General features: G+C 33.8%; 6 protein-coding genes across 9 annotated transcripts in view; 4 read left to right on the top strand and 2 right to left on the bottom strand.

The window, feature by feature from the left end:
* Positions 1–438: 438 nt before the first annotated feature.
* On the top strand, positions 439–5,260 carry LOC100181614 (dynein assembly factor with WDR repeat domains 1-like). Its single transcript, XM_002127723.5, has 9 exons — positions 439–1,121; positions 1,238–1,402; positions 1,820–1,931; positions 2,222–2,344; positions 2,564–2,771; positions 3,153–3,362; positions 3,693–3,807; positions 4,056–4,211; positions 4,579–5,260. The coding sequence occupies exons 1-9, from the start codon at positions 1,082–1,084 to the stop codon at positions 4,695–4,697; spliced, it is 1,248 nt and encodes a 415-aa protein (XP_002127759.1). The 5' UTR covers positions 439–1,081; the 3' UTR covers positions 4,698–5,260.
* Position 5,261: 1 nt separating this feature from the next.
* On the bottom strand, positions 5,262–9,287 carry LOC100179294 (spermatogenesis-associated serine-rich protein 1-like). Of its 2 annotated transcripts, none has more exons than XM_002127617.4 (5): positions 8,794–9,287; positions 7,203–7,345; positions 6,644–7,045; positions 6,278–6,340; positions 5,262–5,822 (listed from the first exon to the last, which is right to left on the bottom strand). In XM_002127617.4, exons 2-5 carry the CDS (start codon positions 7,334–7,336, stop codon positions 5,699–5,701), a joined length of 723 nt encoding a protein of 240 aa, XP_002127653.1. In that variant the 5' UTR covers positions 7,337–7,345; positions 8,794–9,287; the 3' UTR covers positions 5,262–5,698. The 2 variants fall into 2 exon arrangements, with proteins under 2 accessions (XP_002127653.1, XP_026691044.1); XM_026835243.1 differs by lacking the exon at positions 8,794–9,287 and adding an exon at positions 7,521–7,867.
* LOC100183986 (cilia- and flagella-associated protein 298-like) lies at positions 8,587–12,425 on the top strand. The gene is made up of 7 exons (XM_002127501.5): positions 8,587–8,777; positions 9,294–9,478; positions 10,422–10,527; positions 10,740–10,869; positions 11,214–11,364; positions 11,531–11,766; positions 12,021–12,425. Exons 2-7 carry the CDS (start codon positions 9,340–9,342, stop codon positions 12,138–12,140), a joined length of 882 nt encoding a protein of 293 aa, XP_002127537.1. The 5' UTR covers positions 8,587–8,777; positions 9,294–9,339; the 3' UTR covers positions 12,141–12,425.
* A 246-nt stretch (positions 12,426–12,671) lies between these two features.
* LOC104265812 overlaps positions 12,672–19,165 on the bottom strand; it is a 7,321-nt gene continuing 827 nt past the window's right edge. Inside the window, exons 1-2 of one of the 2 annotated variants that reach the window (XM_009860662.3) lie at positions 13,792–13,829; positions 12,672–13,699 (exon numbers count right to left, since the gene is read on the bottom strand). In XM_009860662.3, coding sequence (XP_009858964.1) covers positions 12,963–13,670 — 708 coding nt within the window. In that variant the 5' untranslated portion in view covers positions 13,671–13,699; positions 13,792–13,829 and the 3' untranslated portion in view covers positions 12,672–12,962. Of the gene's footprint in view, positions 13,830–19,165 lie in introns of those variants that run through there. The other variant, XM_026835244.1, reaches the window with a different exon arrangement.
* LOC100186368 (protein arginine N-methyltransferase 1) lies at positions 14,061–16,412 on the top strand. The gene is made up of 2 exons (XM_002127368.4): positions 14,061–14,256; positions 14,383–16,412. Exon 2 carries the CDS (start codon positions 14,393–14,395, stop codon positions 16,022–16,024), a length of 1,632 nt encoding a protein of 543 aa, XP_002127404.1. The 5' UTR covers positions 14,061–14,256; positions 14,383–14,392; the 3' UTR covers positions 16,025–16,412.
* LOC100184844 (centrobin-like) overlaps positions 16,374–19,165 on the top strand; it is a 26,461-nt gene continuing 23,669 nt past the window's right edge. The window contains exons 1-5 of one of the 2 annotated variants that reach the window (XM_009860800.3): positions 16,374–16,586; positions 16,853–17,681; positions 17,931–18,090; positions 18,421–18,535; positions 18,806–18,997. In XM_009860800.3, the coding sequence (XP_009859102.2) occupies positions 16,474–16,586; positions 16,853–17,681; positions 17,931–18,090; positions 18,421–18,535; positions 18,806–18,997 (1,409 nt within the window). In that variant the 5' untranslated portion in view covers positions 16,374–16,473. The remainder of the gene's footprint in view (positions 16,587–16,852; positions 17,682–17,930; positions 18,091–18,420; positions 18,536–18,805; positions 18,998–19,165) is intronic. The other variant, XM_018812407.2, reaches the window with a different exon arrangement.

Here is a 19,165-nt window from a genome sequence, read left to right as displayed (position 1 = left end):
CGCTGTATTAGTCACATAATGACAGCACAGCTTGCTGCGATGTCCTACATTTCTTTAACAAAATAAAACAATGAACATAATAAATAAAAAATCGCGGGGGCTTCTCGCACAAAATCAATGAAGTTAATGTACGGTCCCGGGCGGATTTACCAAATAGACTTTCTAGTTAAAATAGACACTAATCTAGAAAACGTTTTTTCCGATTACGCTTTGCAGAAGAGTTAATCGCGCACAATTAGACCTGTACATTTAAAACGTACTATAAAACCATGATAATGCTAATCAAACTAAATGTAAAAGGAATCACGTTTGAACACATATAACCCGAATCAATTGAGAACAGCAAGTAGGTCAAGTTAGGCCAATACCGTGGCCGAAGTACGAGGTCATTCATCATGGTATGTGTATATTGCAACAGTTTTTGTCGTCGAGCTATTACCGTGGTTATAAAAAATTAGCATCATCATATGTTGAGTTCAATAACTTATGAGAGGTGTAAATGCAGACTTAAACAGCAGGGGTCTAGTTGTATTTCGTGCGCAATTGTTTTAACACGTTTACTCTGTAGAATTGCAGCCTATTGAGTCACCGACCAACCTCGGTCGATAAACCGTAGTGAGGGTAAACATTATTCGTCGTTCGGTCGTTGATCACTTAAGAAGCACAATAAACAATTTAGGATGCTGTTTCATACGTCAGTTAACTTATCATCCGATTCTTGTGTACATGTGTATACCTATATACATATGTGCATACATATGTCTGTATACGGACTCTAGGTTGTAACGGAAAGAAAGTGTTTCGTTTTATTTGCACCTAGTACATTTCATCTATATAATCAGAATTTTCGATCAAAATAATTTTTCAAAGAAATAAAACCATTGTTAATTACTTAATATATGAATTAACATTGATTGAAACTGATCATTAATTTGGAAGGGTTTAAAAATACGAATAAACCGCTCGAATTAACCATTTAAAGTTGACGCATAGAAACAATATAAAGCGGTATCGACAGAAGCTATTGTGTACAGTTTTTGGGATTTTGACGTTTTATATATTAATTTCACTTTTCTAAGAGATGAGATTGAAGCGGTTTTTACTACGATATTATCCGCCAGGTATGTGAAACTATGCTTTCTATTTTATTTTTTTTCGTAAGGTACTAAAATATCACCAAAAAGTAGTGTGTTTTTAAAATCAACCACATTGTTATATTTGTAATTCCTAAATTCAGGTATAATCCTTGAATATGAACAAGGAGGGCAAATGAAGACAAAGACTCTCGATCTTCTGGATTTAAGTCCCGAGATGAACACTGAGATTTTGGCGAAAGATTTATCGAAGAAAGAACCTCTCATTACTGAAGCCAGGATTGGCCAAGTGCAAAATCTAATTAAAAGTTGGTTTAATTTTTAAACAAAAATATTGGGCCATACTAAATACCCACTGTTGTTTCCCCACCATGCCAGGATAAATAAGCCTTATTGATTATTTGACAATGTATATGCATGCCAATACTTGTCCGTATAAAAATAAAGTGTGCACCAAATTGGAAAAACGGCTGTGGGGCTTTGTAATTAGTAATTATTTTTTTTAAGTTTTTGTGATTAGTAAAAAACTGCATTCATGTTACTGATCATCATTTTCATTGCCTACTAACTTTCATACAGGTATAATGTGTTCCTACTAATTTTCCTACGGGTATAATGCTCTGATAAAAAAGTGTTAAAAATCTTTAGTGGGTAGTACTGGTGTACTAAAATAACATTGTTTTAGCAATGGCTCTTTGGTTCTAAATGATGCTTTCTATTTCCAGAGTTGCAATACAAAATATCCAACATTGTCGATCATCAATATTATTTGTTTAAAGTTTTAAGAGCCCATATCTTACCGCTTACAAATATTGCTTTTAACAAGTCTGGCTCGTGGTAAGTATATGATGTGGAGCTTATGTTCTAAGTGTGGTATAGACAGTGGTTTCTCAACCTACTTTGATGTGGCAGTATAGTGCAATCAATTTTAAGCTGTAATGATATAAACCTATGCAGATGATCTTAGATTTTTATGATAGATGTGTTATTTGTGTTATTATGTATCAGGTTTAATGTTGCACTACTATAATACACTACCACAAATTTGTTAATGATTTCTTAAAAAATATAGCAATAAACAAATGTTTAATAAGATTAATAAGAAGTGTCATTACTTTTATTTTAAGTTTTATCACTGGAAGTTATGATCGAACTTGTAAAATATGGGACACAGCTACAGGGGATGAGTTACAAACATTAGAAGGTCATCGTAATGTGGTGTATGCCATTGCTTTTAATAATCCATATGGGTAAGTCTGTTTTCAAACCTAATGAGACTGTTTTCATTTTAACATACTGGTGATCAATGTGCTTAAGTTTGTTGTAGTTGTAGTTATACCGGTTTTGGTTGTTTTAAATTCAGTTGTAGTTGTTTCAAATTTATCAGGTGTTAAGGTTGGTGCGTTAAACATTCAATTTTATTTCTTTACTTTATAAACATCTAAATTTGAGTCCTTACGCTTTCCCAGAGACAAGATAGCAACTGGAAGTTTTGATAAAACTTGTAAGTTATGGAACGCAACAACTGGTCAATGTTATTTTACGTACCGAGGCCACACAGCTGAAATAGTGTGTTTGTCATTCAACCCACAAAGCACCATAGTAGCCACTGGTTCCATGGATGCCACATCTAAGTTATGGGATGTACAGAGTGGAAATGAACTCGCAACGTTATCAGTAAGAAAGGCTTCTGTTTTAGTGACTGTGTTATAACTGTTTAAGTTACCCAACCACACTATGATAAATAAGTGTCGAAGGCTTATTTGACTTAATATATTTCAAAGTTAATGATTCTCTATTTAATTAAGTAGGTTCTTGGAAGAAGAATCTAATTGATCATTTAGCCTAAATGAAATGTGTGTGGCCACAAAAAGATGTAACATTGTCCATATACGCCAGAACTTTGTTTGTTGTTTTTATTGCGTTTTAATATCTGTGCGCATATAATTTGCCTCAGTAAAAGTTTTTAAAGTCTGTAACTCTGTAAGCATATATATTTACACTTATGTGCATATAATGTACCTTTAGTGTAAATAACACAATACACACAACATTCAGGGCCACTCTGGTGAAATCATCTCACTTGCTTTCAACTCACGAGGTGACCAGATGCTCACTGGTAGTTTCGACCACACTGTGGTGTTATGGGATGTGAATACAGCGCAACAAACCAACACACTGATTGGACATAGAGGGGAGATATCTACAGCACAATTCAATTATGATTGTTCACTGATTGCAACTGCTTCTATGGATAAGTCAAGCAAGGTGAGGGTGGTATACTGATATCTAATACTGGTTGTATTTATTATATGAACCTTGTCCTTATCAGTGGTTAGTCTAAGTCACTTAAATCATAACCAAAACAAGTGCGATAACGATCGACGTCTGCGTGTGTGTCCTTCGTCAAGACACTTAGTTGACATTACTGCAACCCAGTGGTCACTAATAGGTCGGTGCCTTGTGGTAATTGGCCGAATCTGACTTAACTGTCATGTCTCGTGGCATGCCATGATGTAGGCCCTAACCCACATGATATAGTAACATATTTTAAAGTTTATAACTACTAACTCTTCTTTTTACTTTTTTATTAAACAGTTATGGGACATAAGGACAGGTCAATGCATTGGAACCTTACGTGGCCACAGTGATGAAGTGTTTGATATCGGCTTCAACAGCACTGGTCAACAAATTGTCAGTGGATCAGCAGATGGTAAATATGGATATTTTCCTTGGACACTTTTGTGTTCAATTGTGGCACACCTAATTTAATAACCTTAAAAAACACAGCCTTTTGTTGCATACCATATTACAACTTAGTGCACTCATTTTTAAATATGCCATATTGCTATGGTCCATGGGCATAGGTGCTAAACACAGGGTGCAAGGCAAGCATTTATAAAAGTTTGACACTTTTGACCAAGAATAATAGTAGAATTGACAATACAACATCCACTATAGGCACAGCCCGTACATACGACGCAGGAACGCAGAAGTGTCTTCATGTGTTTGAGGGGCATGAGGGGGAAGTATCCAAAGTATGTTTTAATCCACAAGGCCGGCGTATACTTACGGGCTCAACTGATAAAACTGCAAGACTTTGGGATGTTAGTAATGGTGGGTGGTCCTAATTTAAAATTAAAATAATATACTAGTAATCTAGTTTGTACCAAATTGCCAGTATGTCATGTTTATTTCAGTAAACTGGATATTGTAGGAATATAGGCTATGTTCAATGCATTATTAATAGCTGCGCTCAAAAAAGGTTTATTCACATGTTCAACAGATACTATCTCAACATTCTTAACTGTGGGAATATGTGGTTAAGTATTCTGTTCCCACTGTTTAGCACGAGATCTTGAAAATTTAATACATTTTTAAGCCTAACATGAACCCAAAATTTTGTTTATTTACACACAGACTATAAACTCATATACCTATCTTCTTCAAGTACTTTGTGCTTATTATTGTATTTTAAACTCAGGTGAATGCTTGCAAGTGTTTGAAGGCCACACAGATGAAATATTTAGCTGTGTGTTTAACTATGAAGGTGACACCATACTAACAGGTAGTAAGGATAATACATGCAGGATTTGGAGATGATTTACATTATATGCAAAGCTATGTACGCTTCCACACTAATATAAGCATTGCTTGTTCATATGTATTTATTAAAATGCTTGCTATTGGAACAATTTACCTTTTGTGTTAGGTTTAATTCTGACTAAAATAAATCTTGGTTCATAAAACACTGCTTCGTGAAAAAAAATTACCTGAAAATATGACATAGTGGGCTGCATACTTATTTCGCAATTTAATAAAAGTTGAATTCAAAATGCAACAGTAAATTACAAGGAGTGATTTAGAAGCTTCTATTACTGTATACAAATATGTTGTTTTGCATTCCATAACTTAATAACTCATGTTTGTGTATTATGCTGCTTGGTACTGCTGTATTAAAACTTCTAAAAGTCCTATTACATGTTTTATTACCAATATTCATACTCCAACAAATTTGTATTGATACAATTCATATAACAGATTACTGTGAATGATTGAGTTAGTGTGTTTATGTTGTCTCGTACTAAGTGTTATGTATCCTGGTATTTCTATACTGTATATGTGCCTTGCTTCATACTTTGGTTTTTAATTAAATTTTATCAGACAAAACATAAGTTATTGTATTTAAACGAGCACTAAAGCCTTTTATAGGATACAGTTGAATACCAATACTATTAAGTTAGCTTTTCACAGTTATTTAAGAAAAATGGGTCTACTATAAAAAATAACACTGAATAAGATAATAAGTTTTTACTATCCATTGGTAGATGGTCATTAAAACTTAGTGTTTGACAGTATTCTGCACAACAATGTGCTATATATGTTAAAAAACAGTATTTTGGGAATAGTTAAGGAGGATGTGAAAACAGTTTTTAATGTAATTTCTTCAGATCAGATTTATTTTACATCAAGGTATTTGAAGTTATCAGAGCTTAATATTATACAGGTTTTAAATACAGAAAGTGCAAGGGTGTATAGTTCCCAGTTGCAATTGTATATTCTCAGCAACCTTACAGTGATGTTTGCTGTACTTTTTATTCACGCTACATTTTTACATCAGTAACAGGAACAATAAGTGGTGAAGCAGGTCTCCAGTCTTCCAACCCAATCACAACTTCAACTTCTGCAATTTTCTTTCTTTGTTCTTCCTTTACATGGTAAGGTTTCCTAAAGCAACAATTACACAAAACATTACACATAACATAATAGTAATAAGAACTTTTCTCTGTGATTATTGTAGTAAAGAATAAATGTTAAATACATATTTACAGGAGTAGTGGCTTCCTAAAGTAAAAATTACCTAAAACAGAAAGAATAATGAGTATACTATACTGTTGTAGTCTGATGAATTCTAATACTGAAAAAACATCTTATTGTTTAAAGATTGCAAAATTAAACAATTGCCAGATCTCTTTCAAAATCATAACATTATTGAGCGTAGTGGTTACCTGCTCAATAATGCTGTTCAAGAGCTTTTAAATACTAACTGTAGAATGTTACTAGGCAAGGCATCCACCCCAGAAGAAGAATAAGTAAGTAATTTATTTTCACTAGTAATATTTGGAGATATATACATATTTTAACGCGGTTATTAAGGAACAGGGTACATAAAAAGGACTTACGTCTGTGTTTTCGTTGTTTCAGACATTGGGATGAATGTTTGTTCTTTCTGAAGTTGAAAACCTCTGTAATATATAAGGGTGAGTAATTATTTATATAAGAGCCTATAAATATAGATTACCAATTTTATAACTCTACAGTTGCCCCACCATGTGAGGATAAATGGGTGATTATCAAGGCACTTAAGTTACTTCCCTTACTTCAGGACTATGCCCATATAAAACAGATAATTTAACATCAATCCGAAAGTATCATTCTATATCTAGGTAATATGTAAACTTTAGCATTAATCTCATATCCCCTGGATGCCCTGTGGTAAAAACCTGAACCATATAAAATAGAATCAACTAAACCACCATTCAACTCACCCAAAATTAACAACAGGCCTAGTTGATCCAAACTTATGAAAATCTACTGAATATTCAGCAGCTTGGTACGGTTTATCGCCAGGAGATACTTCTGTTATATTATTCCTTGGGTCTGTAACAAGACCATGCGACCCAAACCTTAAAGTATCGCTAATCTCTGTGTTTGATATTTGGGAAGCTTTGTGTGTGGCATTGAACAATGTTGCTTTTCCTTTGCCGTAGACAATAGGAATGCCATGTGGAGGATAGAACTTATATTCCTTGCCAGTTGAAACATTATGCTGGTGTGGAAAATGACGAATGGATTTCATTGGTGGGTGGAAAGTTGTTTCACGATCTTTGCCTTTCTTTGGTTTTGGTGACGGTAGCCATCTTAGGCGAGAACTCCAGTCTGGGCCACACCTGGAAGTAGAAGTAATATAATTTAAATTTATATAAATCTTTGTTAGTAGACATAACCTAAACACCGTTTTGTCTACATTTCGTCTACCATTTGTATATATCAGGGTTTGACACTACAATAATCTACAAAAACAACAACATTTCTTATGATATTTACTGGGTGTATGAAACTTTAATATGTTCTGTATGAGGTTTGTACACAGCTTCTTCCCCCCTTCCATGAGGAATATACAAACGCCCTCTTCCCTTCCTGTTAACCTGTGCCTTCTTCACATTGTCATTCTCTCCCATGGTTTTGACCTAAGAATGTCATGGAGTAAAAAAGCAACTAAGTAGAGAATGAAACCTATTCAGACACCAGGGGCATGCACACTGGTAGCATGACCTGGGCCAAATTGAGTGTGCACTAAACTAAACACTTAGTTATACTCAAGAAGTACGAAAACTCATACGTAATAAAAAAGTAAAATATTACCCAATTATAACTGATGTATGGTGGGACACCCCACAAATTGTAAATAGTTTTACACAAACTAATAAAAATTATTTGGTATTTTGTATCATCAAATAAAATCGCTTTTAAATCTTTGAAAGTCTAGCAACATTTGCTAAACTAATCAATATTGGTATTATCAAAATACTACTAGACTAAGTCGTATAGTGGATTTGTGTTGAAATAAAGATAGATTTTTTGCATTCAGTGCTCATTTGTACCTTGCTAATCCGAAAAAATGCTATGTATTTTTTGATATAGTCCAACCAATATTAAGTACTTTATTTTATATATATATAGTAGGACGGGGGAAGATAGGACACCTTTCGCACATATTATCCAAATATCTGAATCAGGTTTAAAACAACTAACAACGGTCTATGAAAGTTGTGAAGATACAGTGGTACAATTCTTTGAATGTTCTTTGTTTACTACCAAGTGGGACAAGAAAATAGCATGAAAATGTGTCCCATCTTGCCCCGCCCTACTTTATATATATTAAATAAAGTACTTAAAAGTGGTTAAACTTAAATTTCAAATATATTAAATTTAACAATGTACCCAGTTTGGTGCACTAAACATTTAAATCAAATCTATAATATGGTTTATATTTATTGTAAAAAAACAAATAAATGGTTACAAAACCCCTTAAACACTAAATATTTTTTCACAGATATACCTAAACACTTTATAATGATGAATCCTGAATTTCGAATATATTAATTTTTATTAGTGTAACAACATTTGTTATACTGGATTTTCTATTATCAATAGCTTGTACTGGCAGTAGCCTGCCACACGAAATAGTTACCAATAGTAATAATGTATTAAGATCTGGTGCGTGTTACAATGTAAAATCTCAGATTATTGTGAGTGCAACAATTATTCCTGCACAGAAATATATTTTGTGACTGTCTTTGTTCTATATAGATGGTAATATTCTATTCTTTATAACTAGGATGTAGTGTGGAACATCCCACAAACAGTAGGTATTATTTCAAAGATAATCAAATAAAAGGTTTCAGGTACTTCTATCATACAATAACATAAATATTTTTATAAGTGCGCAACTAGTTGTTGCACTAAACCTTAAGAAATTTTATTAGACTTGGAAATAGTTAAAGGAAGTGATTATTATGTAAACGGGAACCGGTGCCAATTGCAAAACAGCAGCAACAGTTTAGAACAGATTAATACGTAGAACAAATAGCATAATTATTGCACGACATAGTTTTAAAGGTAATGACTTACATACCTTGCAGAATTCTTTTTTAATAAGCCTTTATCACAAGCTTTGCACCGTTGCTATGCCAACCGCATTCAAGCAGAACAATAGTGCTGCACGACAGTATTTTTCTTGTATTGTTATATGTTAAACTAATAACTTTTTTATATATATTGCAGCTACCAACATCAATGTTGTTTACTCTGCAATAATTTTTGTCATATTTTTATAAAATTTACAAAAAAATTAAAGGGTTAACGATGCAAAACAATTGAAAAAAATGTCATCAGTTTAAGATGAATTTATTCGGCAACACTTTTATCATCATTTTTTAAAGTCGAGTCATAATACATTCTGGAATTTTATAAAGCCGGTAAATTCAAAGTAGGCTTTCATTAAGAAAGGTTATGTTATACTGTATAAAGTTTGTAACGTAGAAATTATGTAACGACTGTCGTTGCCCCATCATCCGAGGATAACTGAGTTACGTTTGTTTAATCAATACTAATTTCTGAAACACTGTGTTCCAGCTTTAAAACCTGCAAACCGTTTTTTTATAAACCGTAAAAAACGAAGATGGTTCGTCTTCACGTTAAACACGGAGAACAAAGTCAATTTTTGTACGACACAACTGTCCAGGTCGATGTATCTGTATTAGTTGATGAACTTTTACATCTTTATAATGGAAGGCTGAAAATTGAGAGGATTTGCTCAGGTTTGCTGTTAATTTTTTTGTTCAAAAGCAATCAACAGTTTTACTTTACTATAAGGAATAGCAATAGTTTTTGTTCTAGTTTTACCCAAATTATAAAGTAAACCAGACATTTAGTTTGCTACAATGCTACAGTACAACAAATATACACTTTGTATATCTGTTTTACCAGCCAAGAGTATATTTTTGTAACTAGTGTATAAAACACATGGAGCTATACAGAGAATACGGAAAATTTTTTCCGCTAGGAGGCGATGACAAATTCGTTTCTCTATTCTATGGGGAGCAGTTAGTTTCACGGTTTATACACATAAGATATAAACCCCTAACTCCTAGCCCCTAACCCCTAACACTAACTCCTAACCCCTAACTCGTCAAACAAAAAAAAAACTTGAAAAAAAATATAAAAAAAGTATTCCATTGTGCGAGACTCGAACCCGGTAAAAATGAAACAAAGAGAGTTTACGACCGCACGCAAACCGTTACACCACAGACTCGACGACAGTAGACACAACGAAAGAGTGTATGTAACCGACCTAATGTGGGAAATATGTTCTTACTAGTGTTTTATGTATTCAGAAAGGTATTTTTATTATTTAATTAATTTGTCTTACACTTATTAACACTTTGTAGTGCTGTTTTGTTCGTTTTTCCGTATTTTTTAATTTAAATAATTACAATTTTTTTACAATACCCAAGGGACTATACAAAGAAGAAGAATTTTTTTTTCGTCTTCTTTGTATAGTCCCATGGGTATAAAACACTTAAAACATTTCTAAAATCGAGGGTAAATCAATAACAACTGACATTTGAATGAATTTCTATTGTTGGAATCATCGGGAAACTTGGACCCAAATAAGAAACCAATGGTGTGTCATGCTGTAGGACCTCACCCACCTATATAGAATGGAGAATATTGGTATAAAAAAAAACATTTTTTTTTTAGAAATGGAATATCTAGCAAAACATGGAACTCTTCTTCCTTATAACATGCAGGGTTTAACGGATGAACAAATTATTGAATTAAAACTTAAGGATGAATGGGCAGAGAGGTGCATATATTTAAGAGATATTGTTGTATTAAAATGTGAATGTAACTTATTTATACTCACATGGTAGGGCAGGACATTGATAAAACATGGGTGTTCTCTTTTATACAGCTTATGCTTTTGATGCATTGGGCCACTTCAGCCTATTTACTTTTCCAGTATCTATATTCACCCATGGTGAGTTCCTCTCGAGTTGTTTTTTTTCACCCATACAGATGCATACCAAGTGGTGGAGCTACTTTTTGTAAAGATGATATAGGACGAAGAAATGGACAAGCTCCAAGTACAAAGATGGCGGAAGTTCTCATTAAAACGATAAATGAAGCTAAAGCTAATATCAACAAAGTAATTATTAAACTGCCTGTCATCATTATTGGGTAAAATTATAAATATAATCTGTCTCTTAGGTTGTTACTGTTTAATTGCTGACAATTTTAAAACAAGGTTCAGAGATGACCAAACTGTGTGTCAGTTTATGTTTGTTGTTGAACTATCATGACTTAACAATAAATTGCGAGAAGTTTCCGCATTTGTTGTTTGTTGCTGCATATCTAGTTGTGCATTATGAGTTGCAATTTGCGACCCACAGCAGTTTGGTAACACCTATGTCAACAACTTTATCCATGTATACTTATACTAACATCTGTATGTGAAAGATTTGATGTATTAATTAACTGCATTGGTTATAGAAACTTGTTGATGCAAACTCTGTAATGACAAAAGAAATAATCAAAGACACTTTAAATGAATTACGGGGGGCCGTTACCATCGTTTATCCCATGGGACTTCCCCCTCATGACCCAATAAAGATGGAGTTTGATGGAGAGGAGGATTTATCAGGTGCGTTTATTTATTGGTGGTCAGGATGTCAGTTACAGGTAAATGCAAATGAATGCATTTTGCCCGAGAACACACATTCTTATAATGGTATCAGCGTTGAGCATTCATTGTCCTGAGATCCCGGTTTTTCTGATATTTACTTTACTAAATTAAATTTATGTTGCAGGAACACAAGCGTCACTAAGTGTAATACCGGCTGACCAAGGATCTTTATGGTGGGCGGCAAAAGAGATGCAGCTTAATAAGAAGTTGTCCGATTATGTTGGAAAGAATGAGAAAACGAAGATTGTGGTGAAGTTGCAGAAGAGAGGGACCGGTCCTCCTGGAAGAGAGCCCGTGGTAACTGAAGATGAGAAAAAGCAAATGATGCTTCAAGCTTATCGACGACAGGAGGATCTGAAGGTTAGTTTTCTAAGTTTACAACCAATAACATAATAGCTTTTATCTTTTAGTTTAAATGCTAGTCACTATATGTTGAGATTTAATCATATTTTGCAGTAAAACCTTTATTTTGTTGCATAACAATACATAACAGTAGGTCTAGCGTTGAGGCATAGCCACTAGAAAAAAGTTATGTTTACTGATTGATATATCACTGCCCTATGTTATGGTAGTCTTTTTCACAAATCTGTACACTTAGTGAGTTGTATCTTTAGAAACTACAAGAGGTTGAAGATGACAATCATCTTAACTCACAATGGGCTGATAGTAACATGTTAAAGCGACAGTTTCAAGGGCTAAACAACATTTCCTGGAGACCTGGCAAGAATATGTGAATAAGTAATCACCTAAACTTCAAGCCATGTATTCACATTTGCATTTTTTTAGCGTCTGAGAAGGAAGTGTCTGCTTTAATCTAAACGCTTTCACCCAGTGATTTAAAACATTTCGTTCCCCTAAAAAATGATGATGGTTTTAATTTTTAGGTTTAAAAATATTCTTTATTTTAATAACTTTATTTCTGTACAAGTTTTTTGCAAGCTAATTTTTTACCTGATTCTTGTTTGACTTTCTTGATAAAATAAAGTTTTAGACTCTGGTACCTTCAGATGGTAGGCCTAGTTTGTAAAGTTGTTTTGTGTTCAAGAAATTTATTAATATATGGGAAAATATGGAATATATATATATATTTAATACACAGAAATGTTATGACTATAAATATGAATTTAAAACAGTATGGTTAACAATTAAATTAATAGGAATTGTGGTTGTGGATAATAGGGTTTACCATACAATTAATAACATAATTTGTTATTTATATCCTTGAATAGTATTGCTAAATTTAGATGGCAAAATAATTAACTCAAGCAGGAGTTGTATATATTTAATTTAGAATTGAATCACAAGGTAAACAGAAGTGCATGAAAACTAATTGCATGCGTGATTACGGTTCATTGATATAGGTAGTGAGTACATGGATAAATTTATTTTTCATGCAACTATGACAATAGGCTAATTGGCCTCTGGCTTCAATCCCATTACTTGCTGCACCTTAGGAGCTTAACCATAACGAGCAAAACATAACGACAATACCTAAAAAAAGTGGTCTGTTAATAAAACTTGAAGAAATAAGATTGCTTGGTTCCTATAAATTCTTCCTAATCTTCATATTTTTCCAAAAGAAATTTTATAAGTACTGGAGGTAATGGTAAAAGATTGATTTTCTTTTTTTGCCAACCCAATACCTGCTGAATTCTCCATTTACAAATATTCAGAAGGCGACCAGGTGATTCTTTGTAGCATAGAACTTCATACTGATCAAAGTTAAATTCATCTCCATTATAAGGAATATATAAACGGTGGTGAGAAGGATGTATTTTTCCAACACGCTTATTATTATCAGAAAGTGCCCGGTTAAGGTAGAGTGGAACATAATCTGCAGTTACACCCCCAGTTAAAGGAGTACAGGTTCTTCCAATATAAACCCTTTCTCCATATGACTCTTCACCCCCAACCACGGCTGTTCTGGGGGTGATGCCTTCTCTACTTTTCAACCAATGCAAGCTCTCTGTGTTCTCGCACGTCAGGACTCTAAAATTCCGACTCCTTTGCTCTACACAGGCATATGGGAAAAGTATTTCATCGGCATGGCACGTTGTAAACCCAGGGACAACTTTGGAATCCCAGTTTGCTTGAGCAATGTACATAATTCCAATTCCATTTGGTTCTACTGCACCTATAACTGCGTTTCCAGGTAAATTGCCTGAGGTGCATTCTTGCCACACAGTTTGTTCGTGGATAGTCGGAAATGGTAATTTTTCGCACCTACCGTTTCTATTTTGGCTTCGGCGCATATTTCTGAACATTCTGTGATTTTTCTTGAGCAATTTCGTGTCTAGAAACAACGGTTTAAGTAAAATGCTGGTCAAGTTAAGAGGACTACCCAGTTTTATAAAAGAGGAACCAAAACTAAACAAACAAACCTACCATAGTCTTGTCAGTGTATTATAAACCAAGCGCTAATGCTGAACCAGGTTGTTTTCTTGGGAAATTCCCTATACTTCCGGATATGACGCAATATCATAAAATTACATTTAATTTAATAATATATAAAAGGAAATGTGTTATTTTTTTGTAAAACAAAGTCATTTTTTGTAAAACACATAATTTATTTCAGATAGTAAATTGGGTGTATAAATTTAATTTGTAAGTTTAGTACAGTTTTAAACGAAGTTAATTTTGGGAAACACTATAACACGTGTTGTGTGAACAGGGAACCGAACAGAGCATTCCCGCTTTGTTGTGTTTGCGTTTAGCTTTGTTTCGTGTCAACTCCATTGTTTTAGCACATCGTTGTGTAGTAATGTGCTCTGCAAACTGAAATTGTTAGCAATACAGAATATACAATCATCAATAAAGTTGCATTCACGAGAAATCAAAAGCTGGCATAAGGTGAATCAGGAAGTTAGAAACCTGTTTTATAACCACTTTCGTTGCCCTGCCCCTGTTACATACAAATAAACCAATCATTCCAATGTCATTTGGACGTTACTAAATGCATATATTTTTTCTGTTTAGTTAAGAAGACATGTCGAATAATAATCCATTGAGCGCATCTGCTCTTGAGCAATCTGATGATGTACCTGATCTTATTGATGCAGATAGTGACAAGGATTGGAGTGATGAAGAAGACTGTGATGATGTTGGACAGAACCAAGTCGTTAACTGCATTTTCACTGAAAAAAGTTTTCCAAGTGCAAAAAGTTATTTTTTAAATTTAAAATCCACACAAGGTTTCGATATTTGGAACATTGTTCATTTGGAACTGAGTTTAGACTTCTTTGGTTATGTAAAGCTTATTAACTTCTTAAGAAGTTCATATAATGGGAAGGCACCACCATCTATAAAGGAACTTAAGGAAAATAGGGAAATCTGGGATCAGGAAAAATATTTAAAACCAGTTGTTGAGGATGATCTTTTGCTTCAATTCATGATTGATGATGAGGATGATTATGAAAATGAAGATGGATCTTTGCACCTGGACGACTCAATGCTTTCTAATGGAGGTCCAAAAGATGATGTTACGGTGCTACAAAAGAAGCTTCGAATTTCAGAGGAAGAGAACAAAAATCTAAGGATGCAGTTGCAGGAAGTATCCAGCAGGATGAATGAGATGAAGTCATTCATGAAAGGTGTTATAATGAAAGGGGATATTTATCGACCAACATCTGCATGCAGGAGTCAGGATGGACTTGAGGAAGAGGAATTTGAAGACTCTGGTTATTTTGGCACTTACTCCCACCATGACATTCATGCTGAAATGTTGCAAGACACAGTTCGGACCAAATCTTATCATGATGCTATTATGTTAAACTCTGATAGGTTTAAAGATAAGATTGTTTTGGATGTTGGTTGTGGAACTGGAATACTGTCTATGTTTGCAGCAAAAGCTGGAGCAAAACATGTATATGCTGTTGATATGTCAGAAATCGCATTTCAAGCTATGGATATTGTTAGAGAAAATGACTTTAATAATAAAATTACAGTTATAAAGGGCTGTATTGAAGAAGTTACTCTACCAGTTGCTAAAGTTGACATTATAATATCAGAATGGATGGGCTACTTCTTGTTGTATGAGTCTATGCTTGATTCTGTATTGTTTGCTGCAAAGAAATGGCTTAATAATGATGGATTTGTATTACCAGATCGCTGCGATGTGCATTTGGTAGCAGCACATGATGAAAAGCTATTGGAGTCACAAATTGGGCATTGGGATAACGTTTACGGTTTTAAAATGTCTTGCATAAAGCGATCTGCTGTCAGTGAAGCTTTTGTTCAAGTAGTGAGACCAACAGCCACTATTTCAGACTCTGTTTCTGTGATGAACATCGCTTTACCAAATATTACCCAAAAACAACTTAACTATAAGTCCGACTTTGTATTTAAAATCACAAAATCTGGTAAATTATCCTTTGTTGTTGGATATTTTGACATTTTTTTCTCAAATGGTTTAGATAACAATATTTCTTTTACAACTGGCCCATGGACAACTGCAACTCATTGGAAACAAACTGTATTTTTCCTTAATGAGTCCTTAGATGTAAATGTTGGAGACCGAATTGATGGCTCAATCTATTGTAGAAAAAATCCCAAGGATCCAAGGTCACTTTTAGTTGATTGGTCAATCAAAGGCAAAACAAGCACATATTCTCTGTCATAATTATCTAATAAATTAATTTGTTGAATTGCAAATAAATTTCTTAGGCATTTTGCTCATTTTTAAAATCTTAGAAAATGTGTGTTTTTTGGATATATTTGAAACAAAAAATGTTATTAGTTAAAAAGATGAATTGAGTTGTCTGTAAGTTATTTATTTAAAATATTTGGTCGAATGCAGGTATTGAAAACGGTCCTAAAGAGATCGAAGCGTTTTGTTTATGTATTTCTGATCGAAGTCTCCCCAATGTGGGGCGCACCAAACGTTGTGAAAATAAATCAGCCGTTAAATGTTTACAGAAAAGTTTAAATGCGGGAAATAAGAAACTTTTTGAAGAAAATGTTTTAACGTCTCCGTTTTAACAAGTAATAAAAACCAATATTTATATAAACACGGTTCAAATTTGTTTGTTTTAGTTAAAAAACATTGAGGGTGTTTAGTTAAGTCGCCTAATGGAAGGCCATATATCAGAAGAAGATTTATTAAGCGGTATTGAATTGTTGCCGACCACAGAGCCAGGTACCCCGGCAAGCAATCTTCTGAAAGCGGTTAAAATCGAGCAGAGGTAAGTTATCGGGTTTACTTTGAAATTGTTTACATCAAACCAAGCGGTTAATTTAAAACTTCGGTAGCATCAATAATCCTATTTTTTTAGTTGTGTGGTGAAATAACGAAAAAAAAAACACTAAACAATTTTACCTACCACTATCGATAAGATGCAAAGTTTTTGGGTATGTAGTAATTTCCCAGTATAATTTTGTAAGACTAACTTCCTACCTTAAAACAAAGTTGTTTCTTTACTTTTGCTGTTTCATATTAAACTTTTTACAGCAGCCTATCAGAAGACAGTTTATCACCAACTAAGGCTCCATCTTCTCAGCAATCTCCAATTAAACTTCCAACCTCATATTTCTCGACATCAATTCAAGATGTACAAAAACGGCTCCGAGATTCTTTAGCATCCAGCTTACGTAAAGAAGCTGAAATGAAAAACTCGTGGCATGCCTCTCCTGGAGAAGTGAAAGTCACACATGAAGTTCAGATCTCAGAAGATAAAAATCAAAGTCCTTCTCTGCACCAAAGCCATCTGGACAACTCTCAAAATCCTCCGATTAAAATTTCTGTCAATGTCCCAAGTTCTTCAAGTTCAAGACAAAAGTTCTCAGCATTAAATGCCCAACAACATAGTGGGCCCAATATTTGTCTTTCCAGCAAGTTCCCATCTGGTATTTCTCCAATAAAATCAACGGACCATAATAAAATGCAATCTTCATTAAATGAGAGTTCTAATTCTCGAACAAATGAAGACCCCAACACTGAAAAGCTACTCGCATTCATTAAACAACTTGAAAAAGGTCCAAAATCTGACAAATCAGTTGCATCGCATCTTTCACAGTTATCGATTCTACTCAAAAAAAGCACCAATGAGCAAACAGCCAAACCAATTACAATGACCTCAAGTAATAAGATGTCACAGGAGAAACCTGATGCCAAACCAAGTATCACTGCAGCTCCAAAACCTTCCAAAGTAGCAGAAATAAAAGTTTCAGCATCATCAAATTTCTCGAAAACCAACCGTCACAAAAAATCTGCTGTAGAAGAAAAAGTAAAGCCTGTCAAAATTTCCAAATCAAAAGCACCATCTGTAAAGTCTGTACAGGTATATATTGTAGTGTTATTGCAATAACTTGCAATTGATTTTTAATTTAACATATGCTTGTAATTGTGTTTGCTGTAATATAATGAAAAATAAACGAAAAACATTATTTTTATATAGAAAGTAAATGTAATGGAAAATTAGGTGTTTAACATTATTTATTATATATAATTTTGTATTTAAACCATTGGATATTTAAAATAACATATCCTTGTGTAACTTTTCACTATTTAACCGATCTGTTTATCTTAGTTCTTGCAGCAAACTACAAAACAAAAGTCGAAAAAATCAAAGAAAACCGTCGATAACCAAGTTGATGAGAAGCCACCAGAAGTCTCGTCGCGTGCAGTGAATGATATGGTGGCTGTCAGGAATCATCTTCAAACCATGCTTAACCTGCAGAAAGTTGATGGTAGTGATTTACCCCATACCCTCATAAACGACATGATTTTTAATTTTTATATTATACCAAATTAAATCTGGAGACATTGCTAAAATTCAGTTACACTCGTAGAAGTAAAACATGGAGAACCTTTTTTATTAATGTGTTGGTTAATGTGATAAAAAACTGAATAAGATATTCGCTTGCTTTGCTTACACATAATTCTTACATGAGTTCATGCTTCCTTTAAACTCATGATGTGTTATTGTCCACCATGCAATTTTACCCTGCTATAAAATAAATGACACCTTCCAATATCTCTATTTTTTCACATAAATCTAATATAAAAATTATTCGCAGCATCTGCATTAGATTTATCTGGTCCAGATTTACACATTAGCAACAACAACAACAACACACAAGAAAGTAAAGATGATGATACATTTAGAAGCACAGATACTGCAACTCTATTGAGGTAACTAATATCTAGGAAACTAATCAAGTTACAGTCTAAACCATGGATTTTGTGGTTGTATATTTTTGAGGAGGAAATTGTAAGATTGCAACCAGAGTTTGCTTATTATTCAGGGCTCTACCACCCATTTAGTGACAATGCAAGCAACTAACCACTGAATACACAGTTATGAAGTTTTTAAAAATCATATTCTTTAACAATTCTGCCTATTTAGCCCCTTATGAACATAAATCAACAATTCCACATGAACATGCATCCACAATTCCACAGAGCCCAACCAGGAGACATGGTTCCTTCATTCAACTCAAGCAAGGGGGAAACAACACCCGACTTAACTGACAGTCTAACTTCAAATTTGTTCTCAATATTAAAGTGCAACAAACCAAGTTCAACCAGGTCTTCTGTGGATTCGAGCATCGCAACTGAAAATGGGATATTGAGAGATACCTTGGAGAAAGAAAAGTAATTTAAAGACATATTTTTATCAGTGTTTGGTAAAAAGCACTCCTAAACAAGTCACCAAGATAGTAAAAAACCTTAAATTATGGTTAAAATGTAAATCTTTGCAATTGAACACAGTTTATTATGCAAAGTTCGCTCACTCGGTATTAAAATAGTTATTTTATTTTG

Source organism: Ciona intestinalis, chromosome 7 (assembly GCF_000224145.3).
Source record: "Ciona intestinalis chromosome 7, KH, whole genome shotgun sequence".
NCBI lineage: Eukaryota > Metazoa > Chordata > Ascidiacea > Phlebobranchia > Cionidae > Ciona > Ciona intestinalis.
Note: the sequence above shows the minus strand (reverse complement) of the source record. Positions and strands in the feature narration are given on the sequence as shown.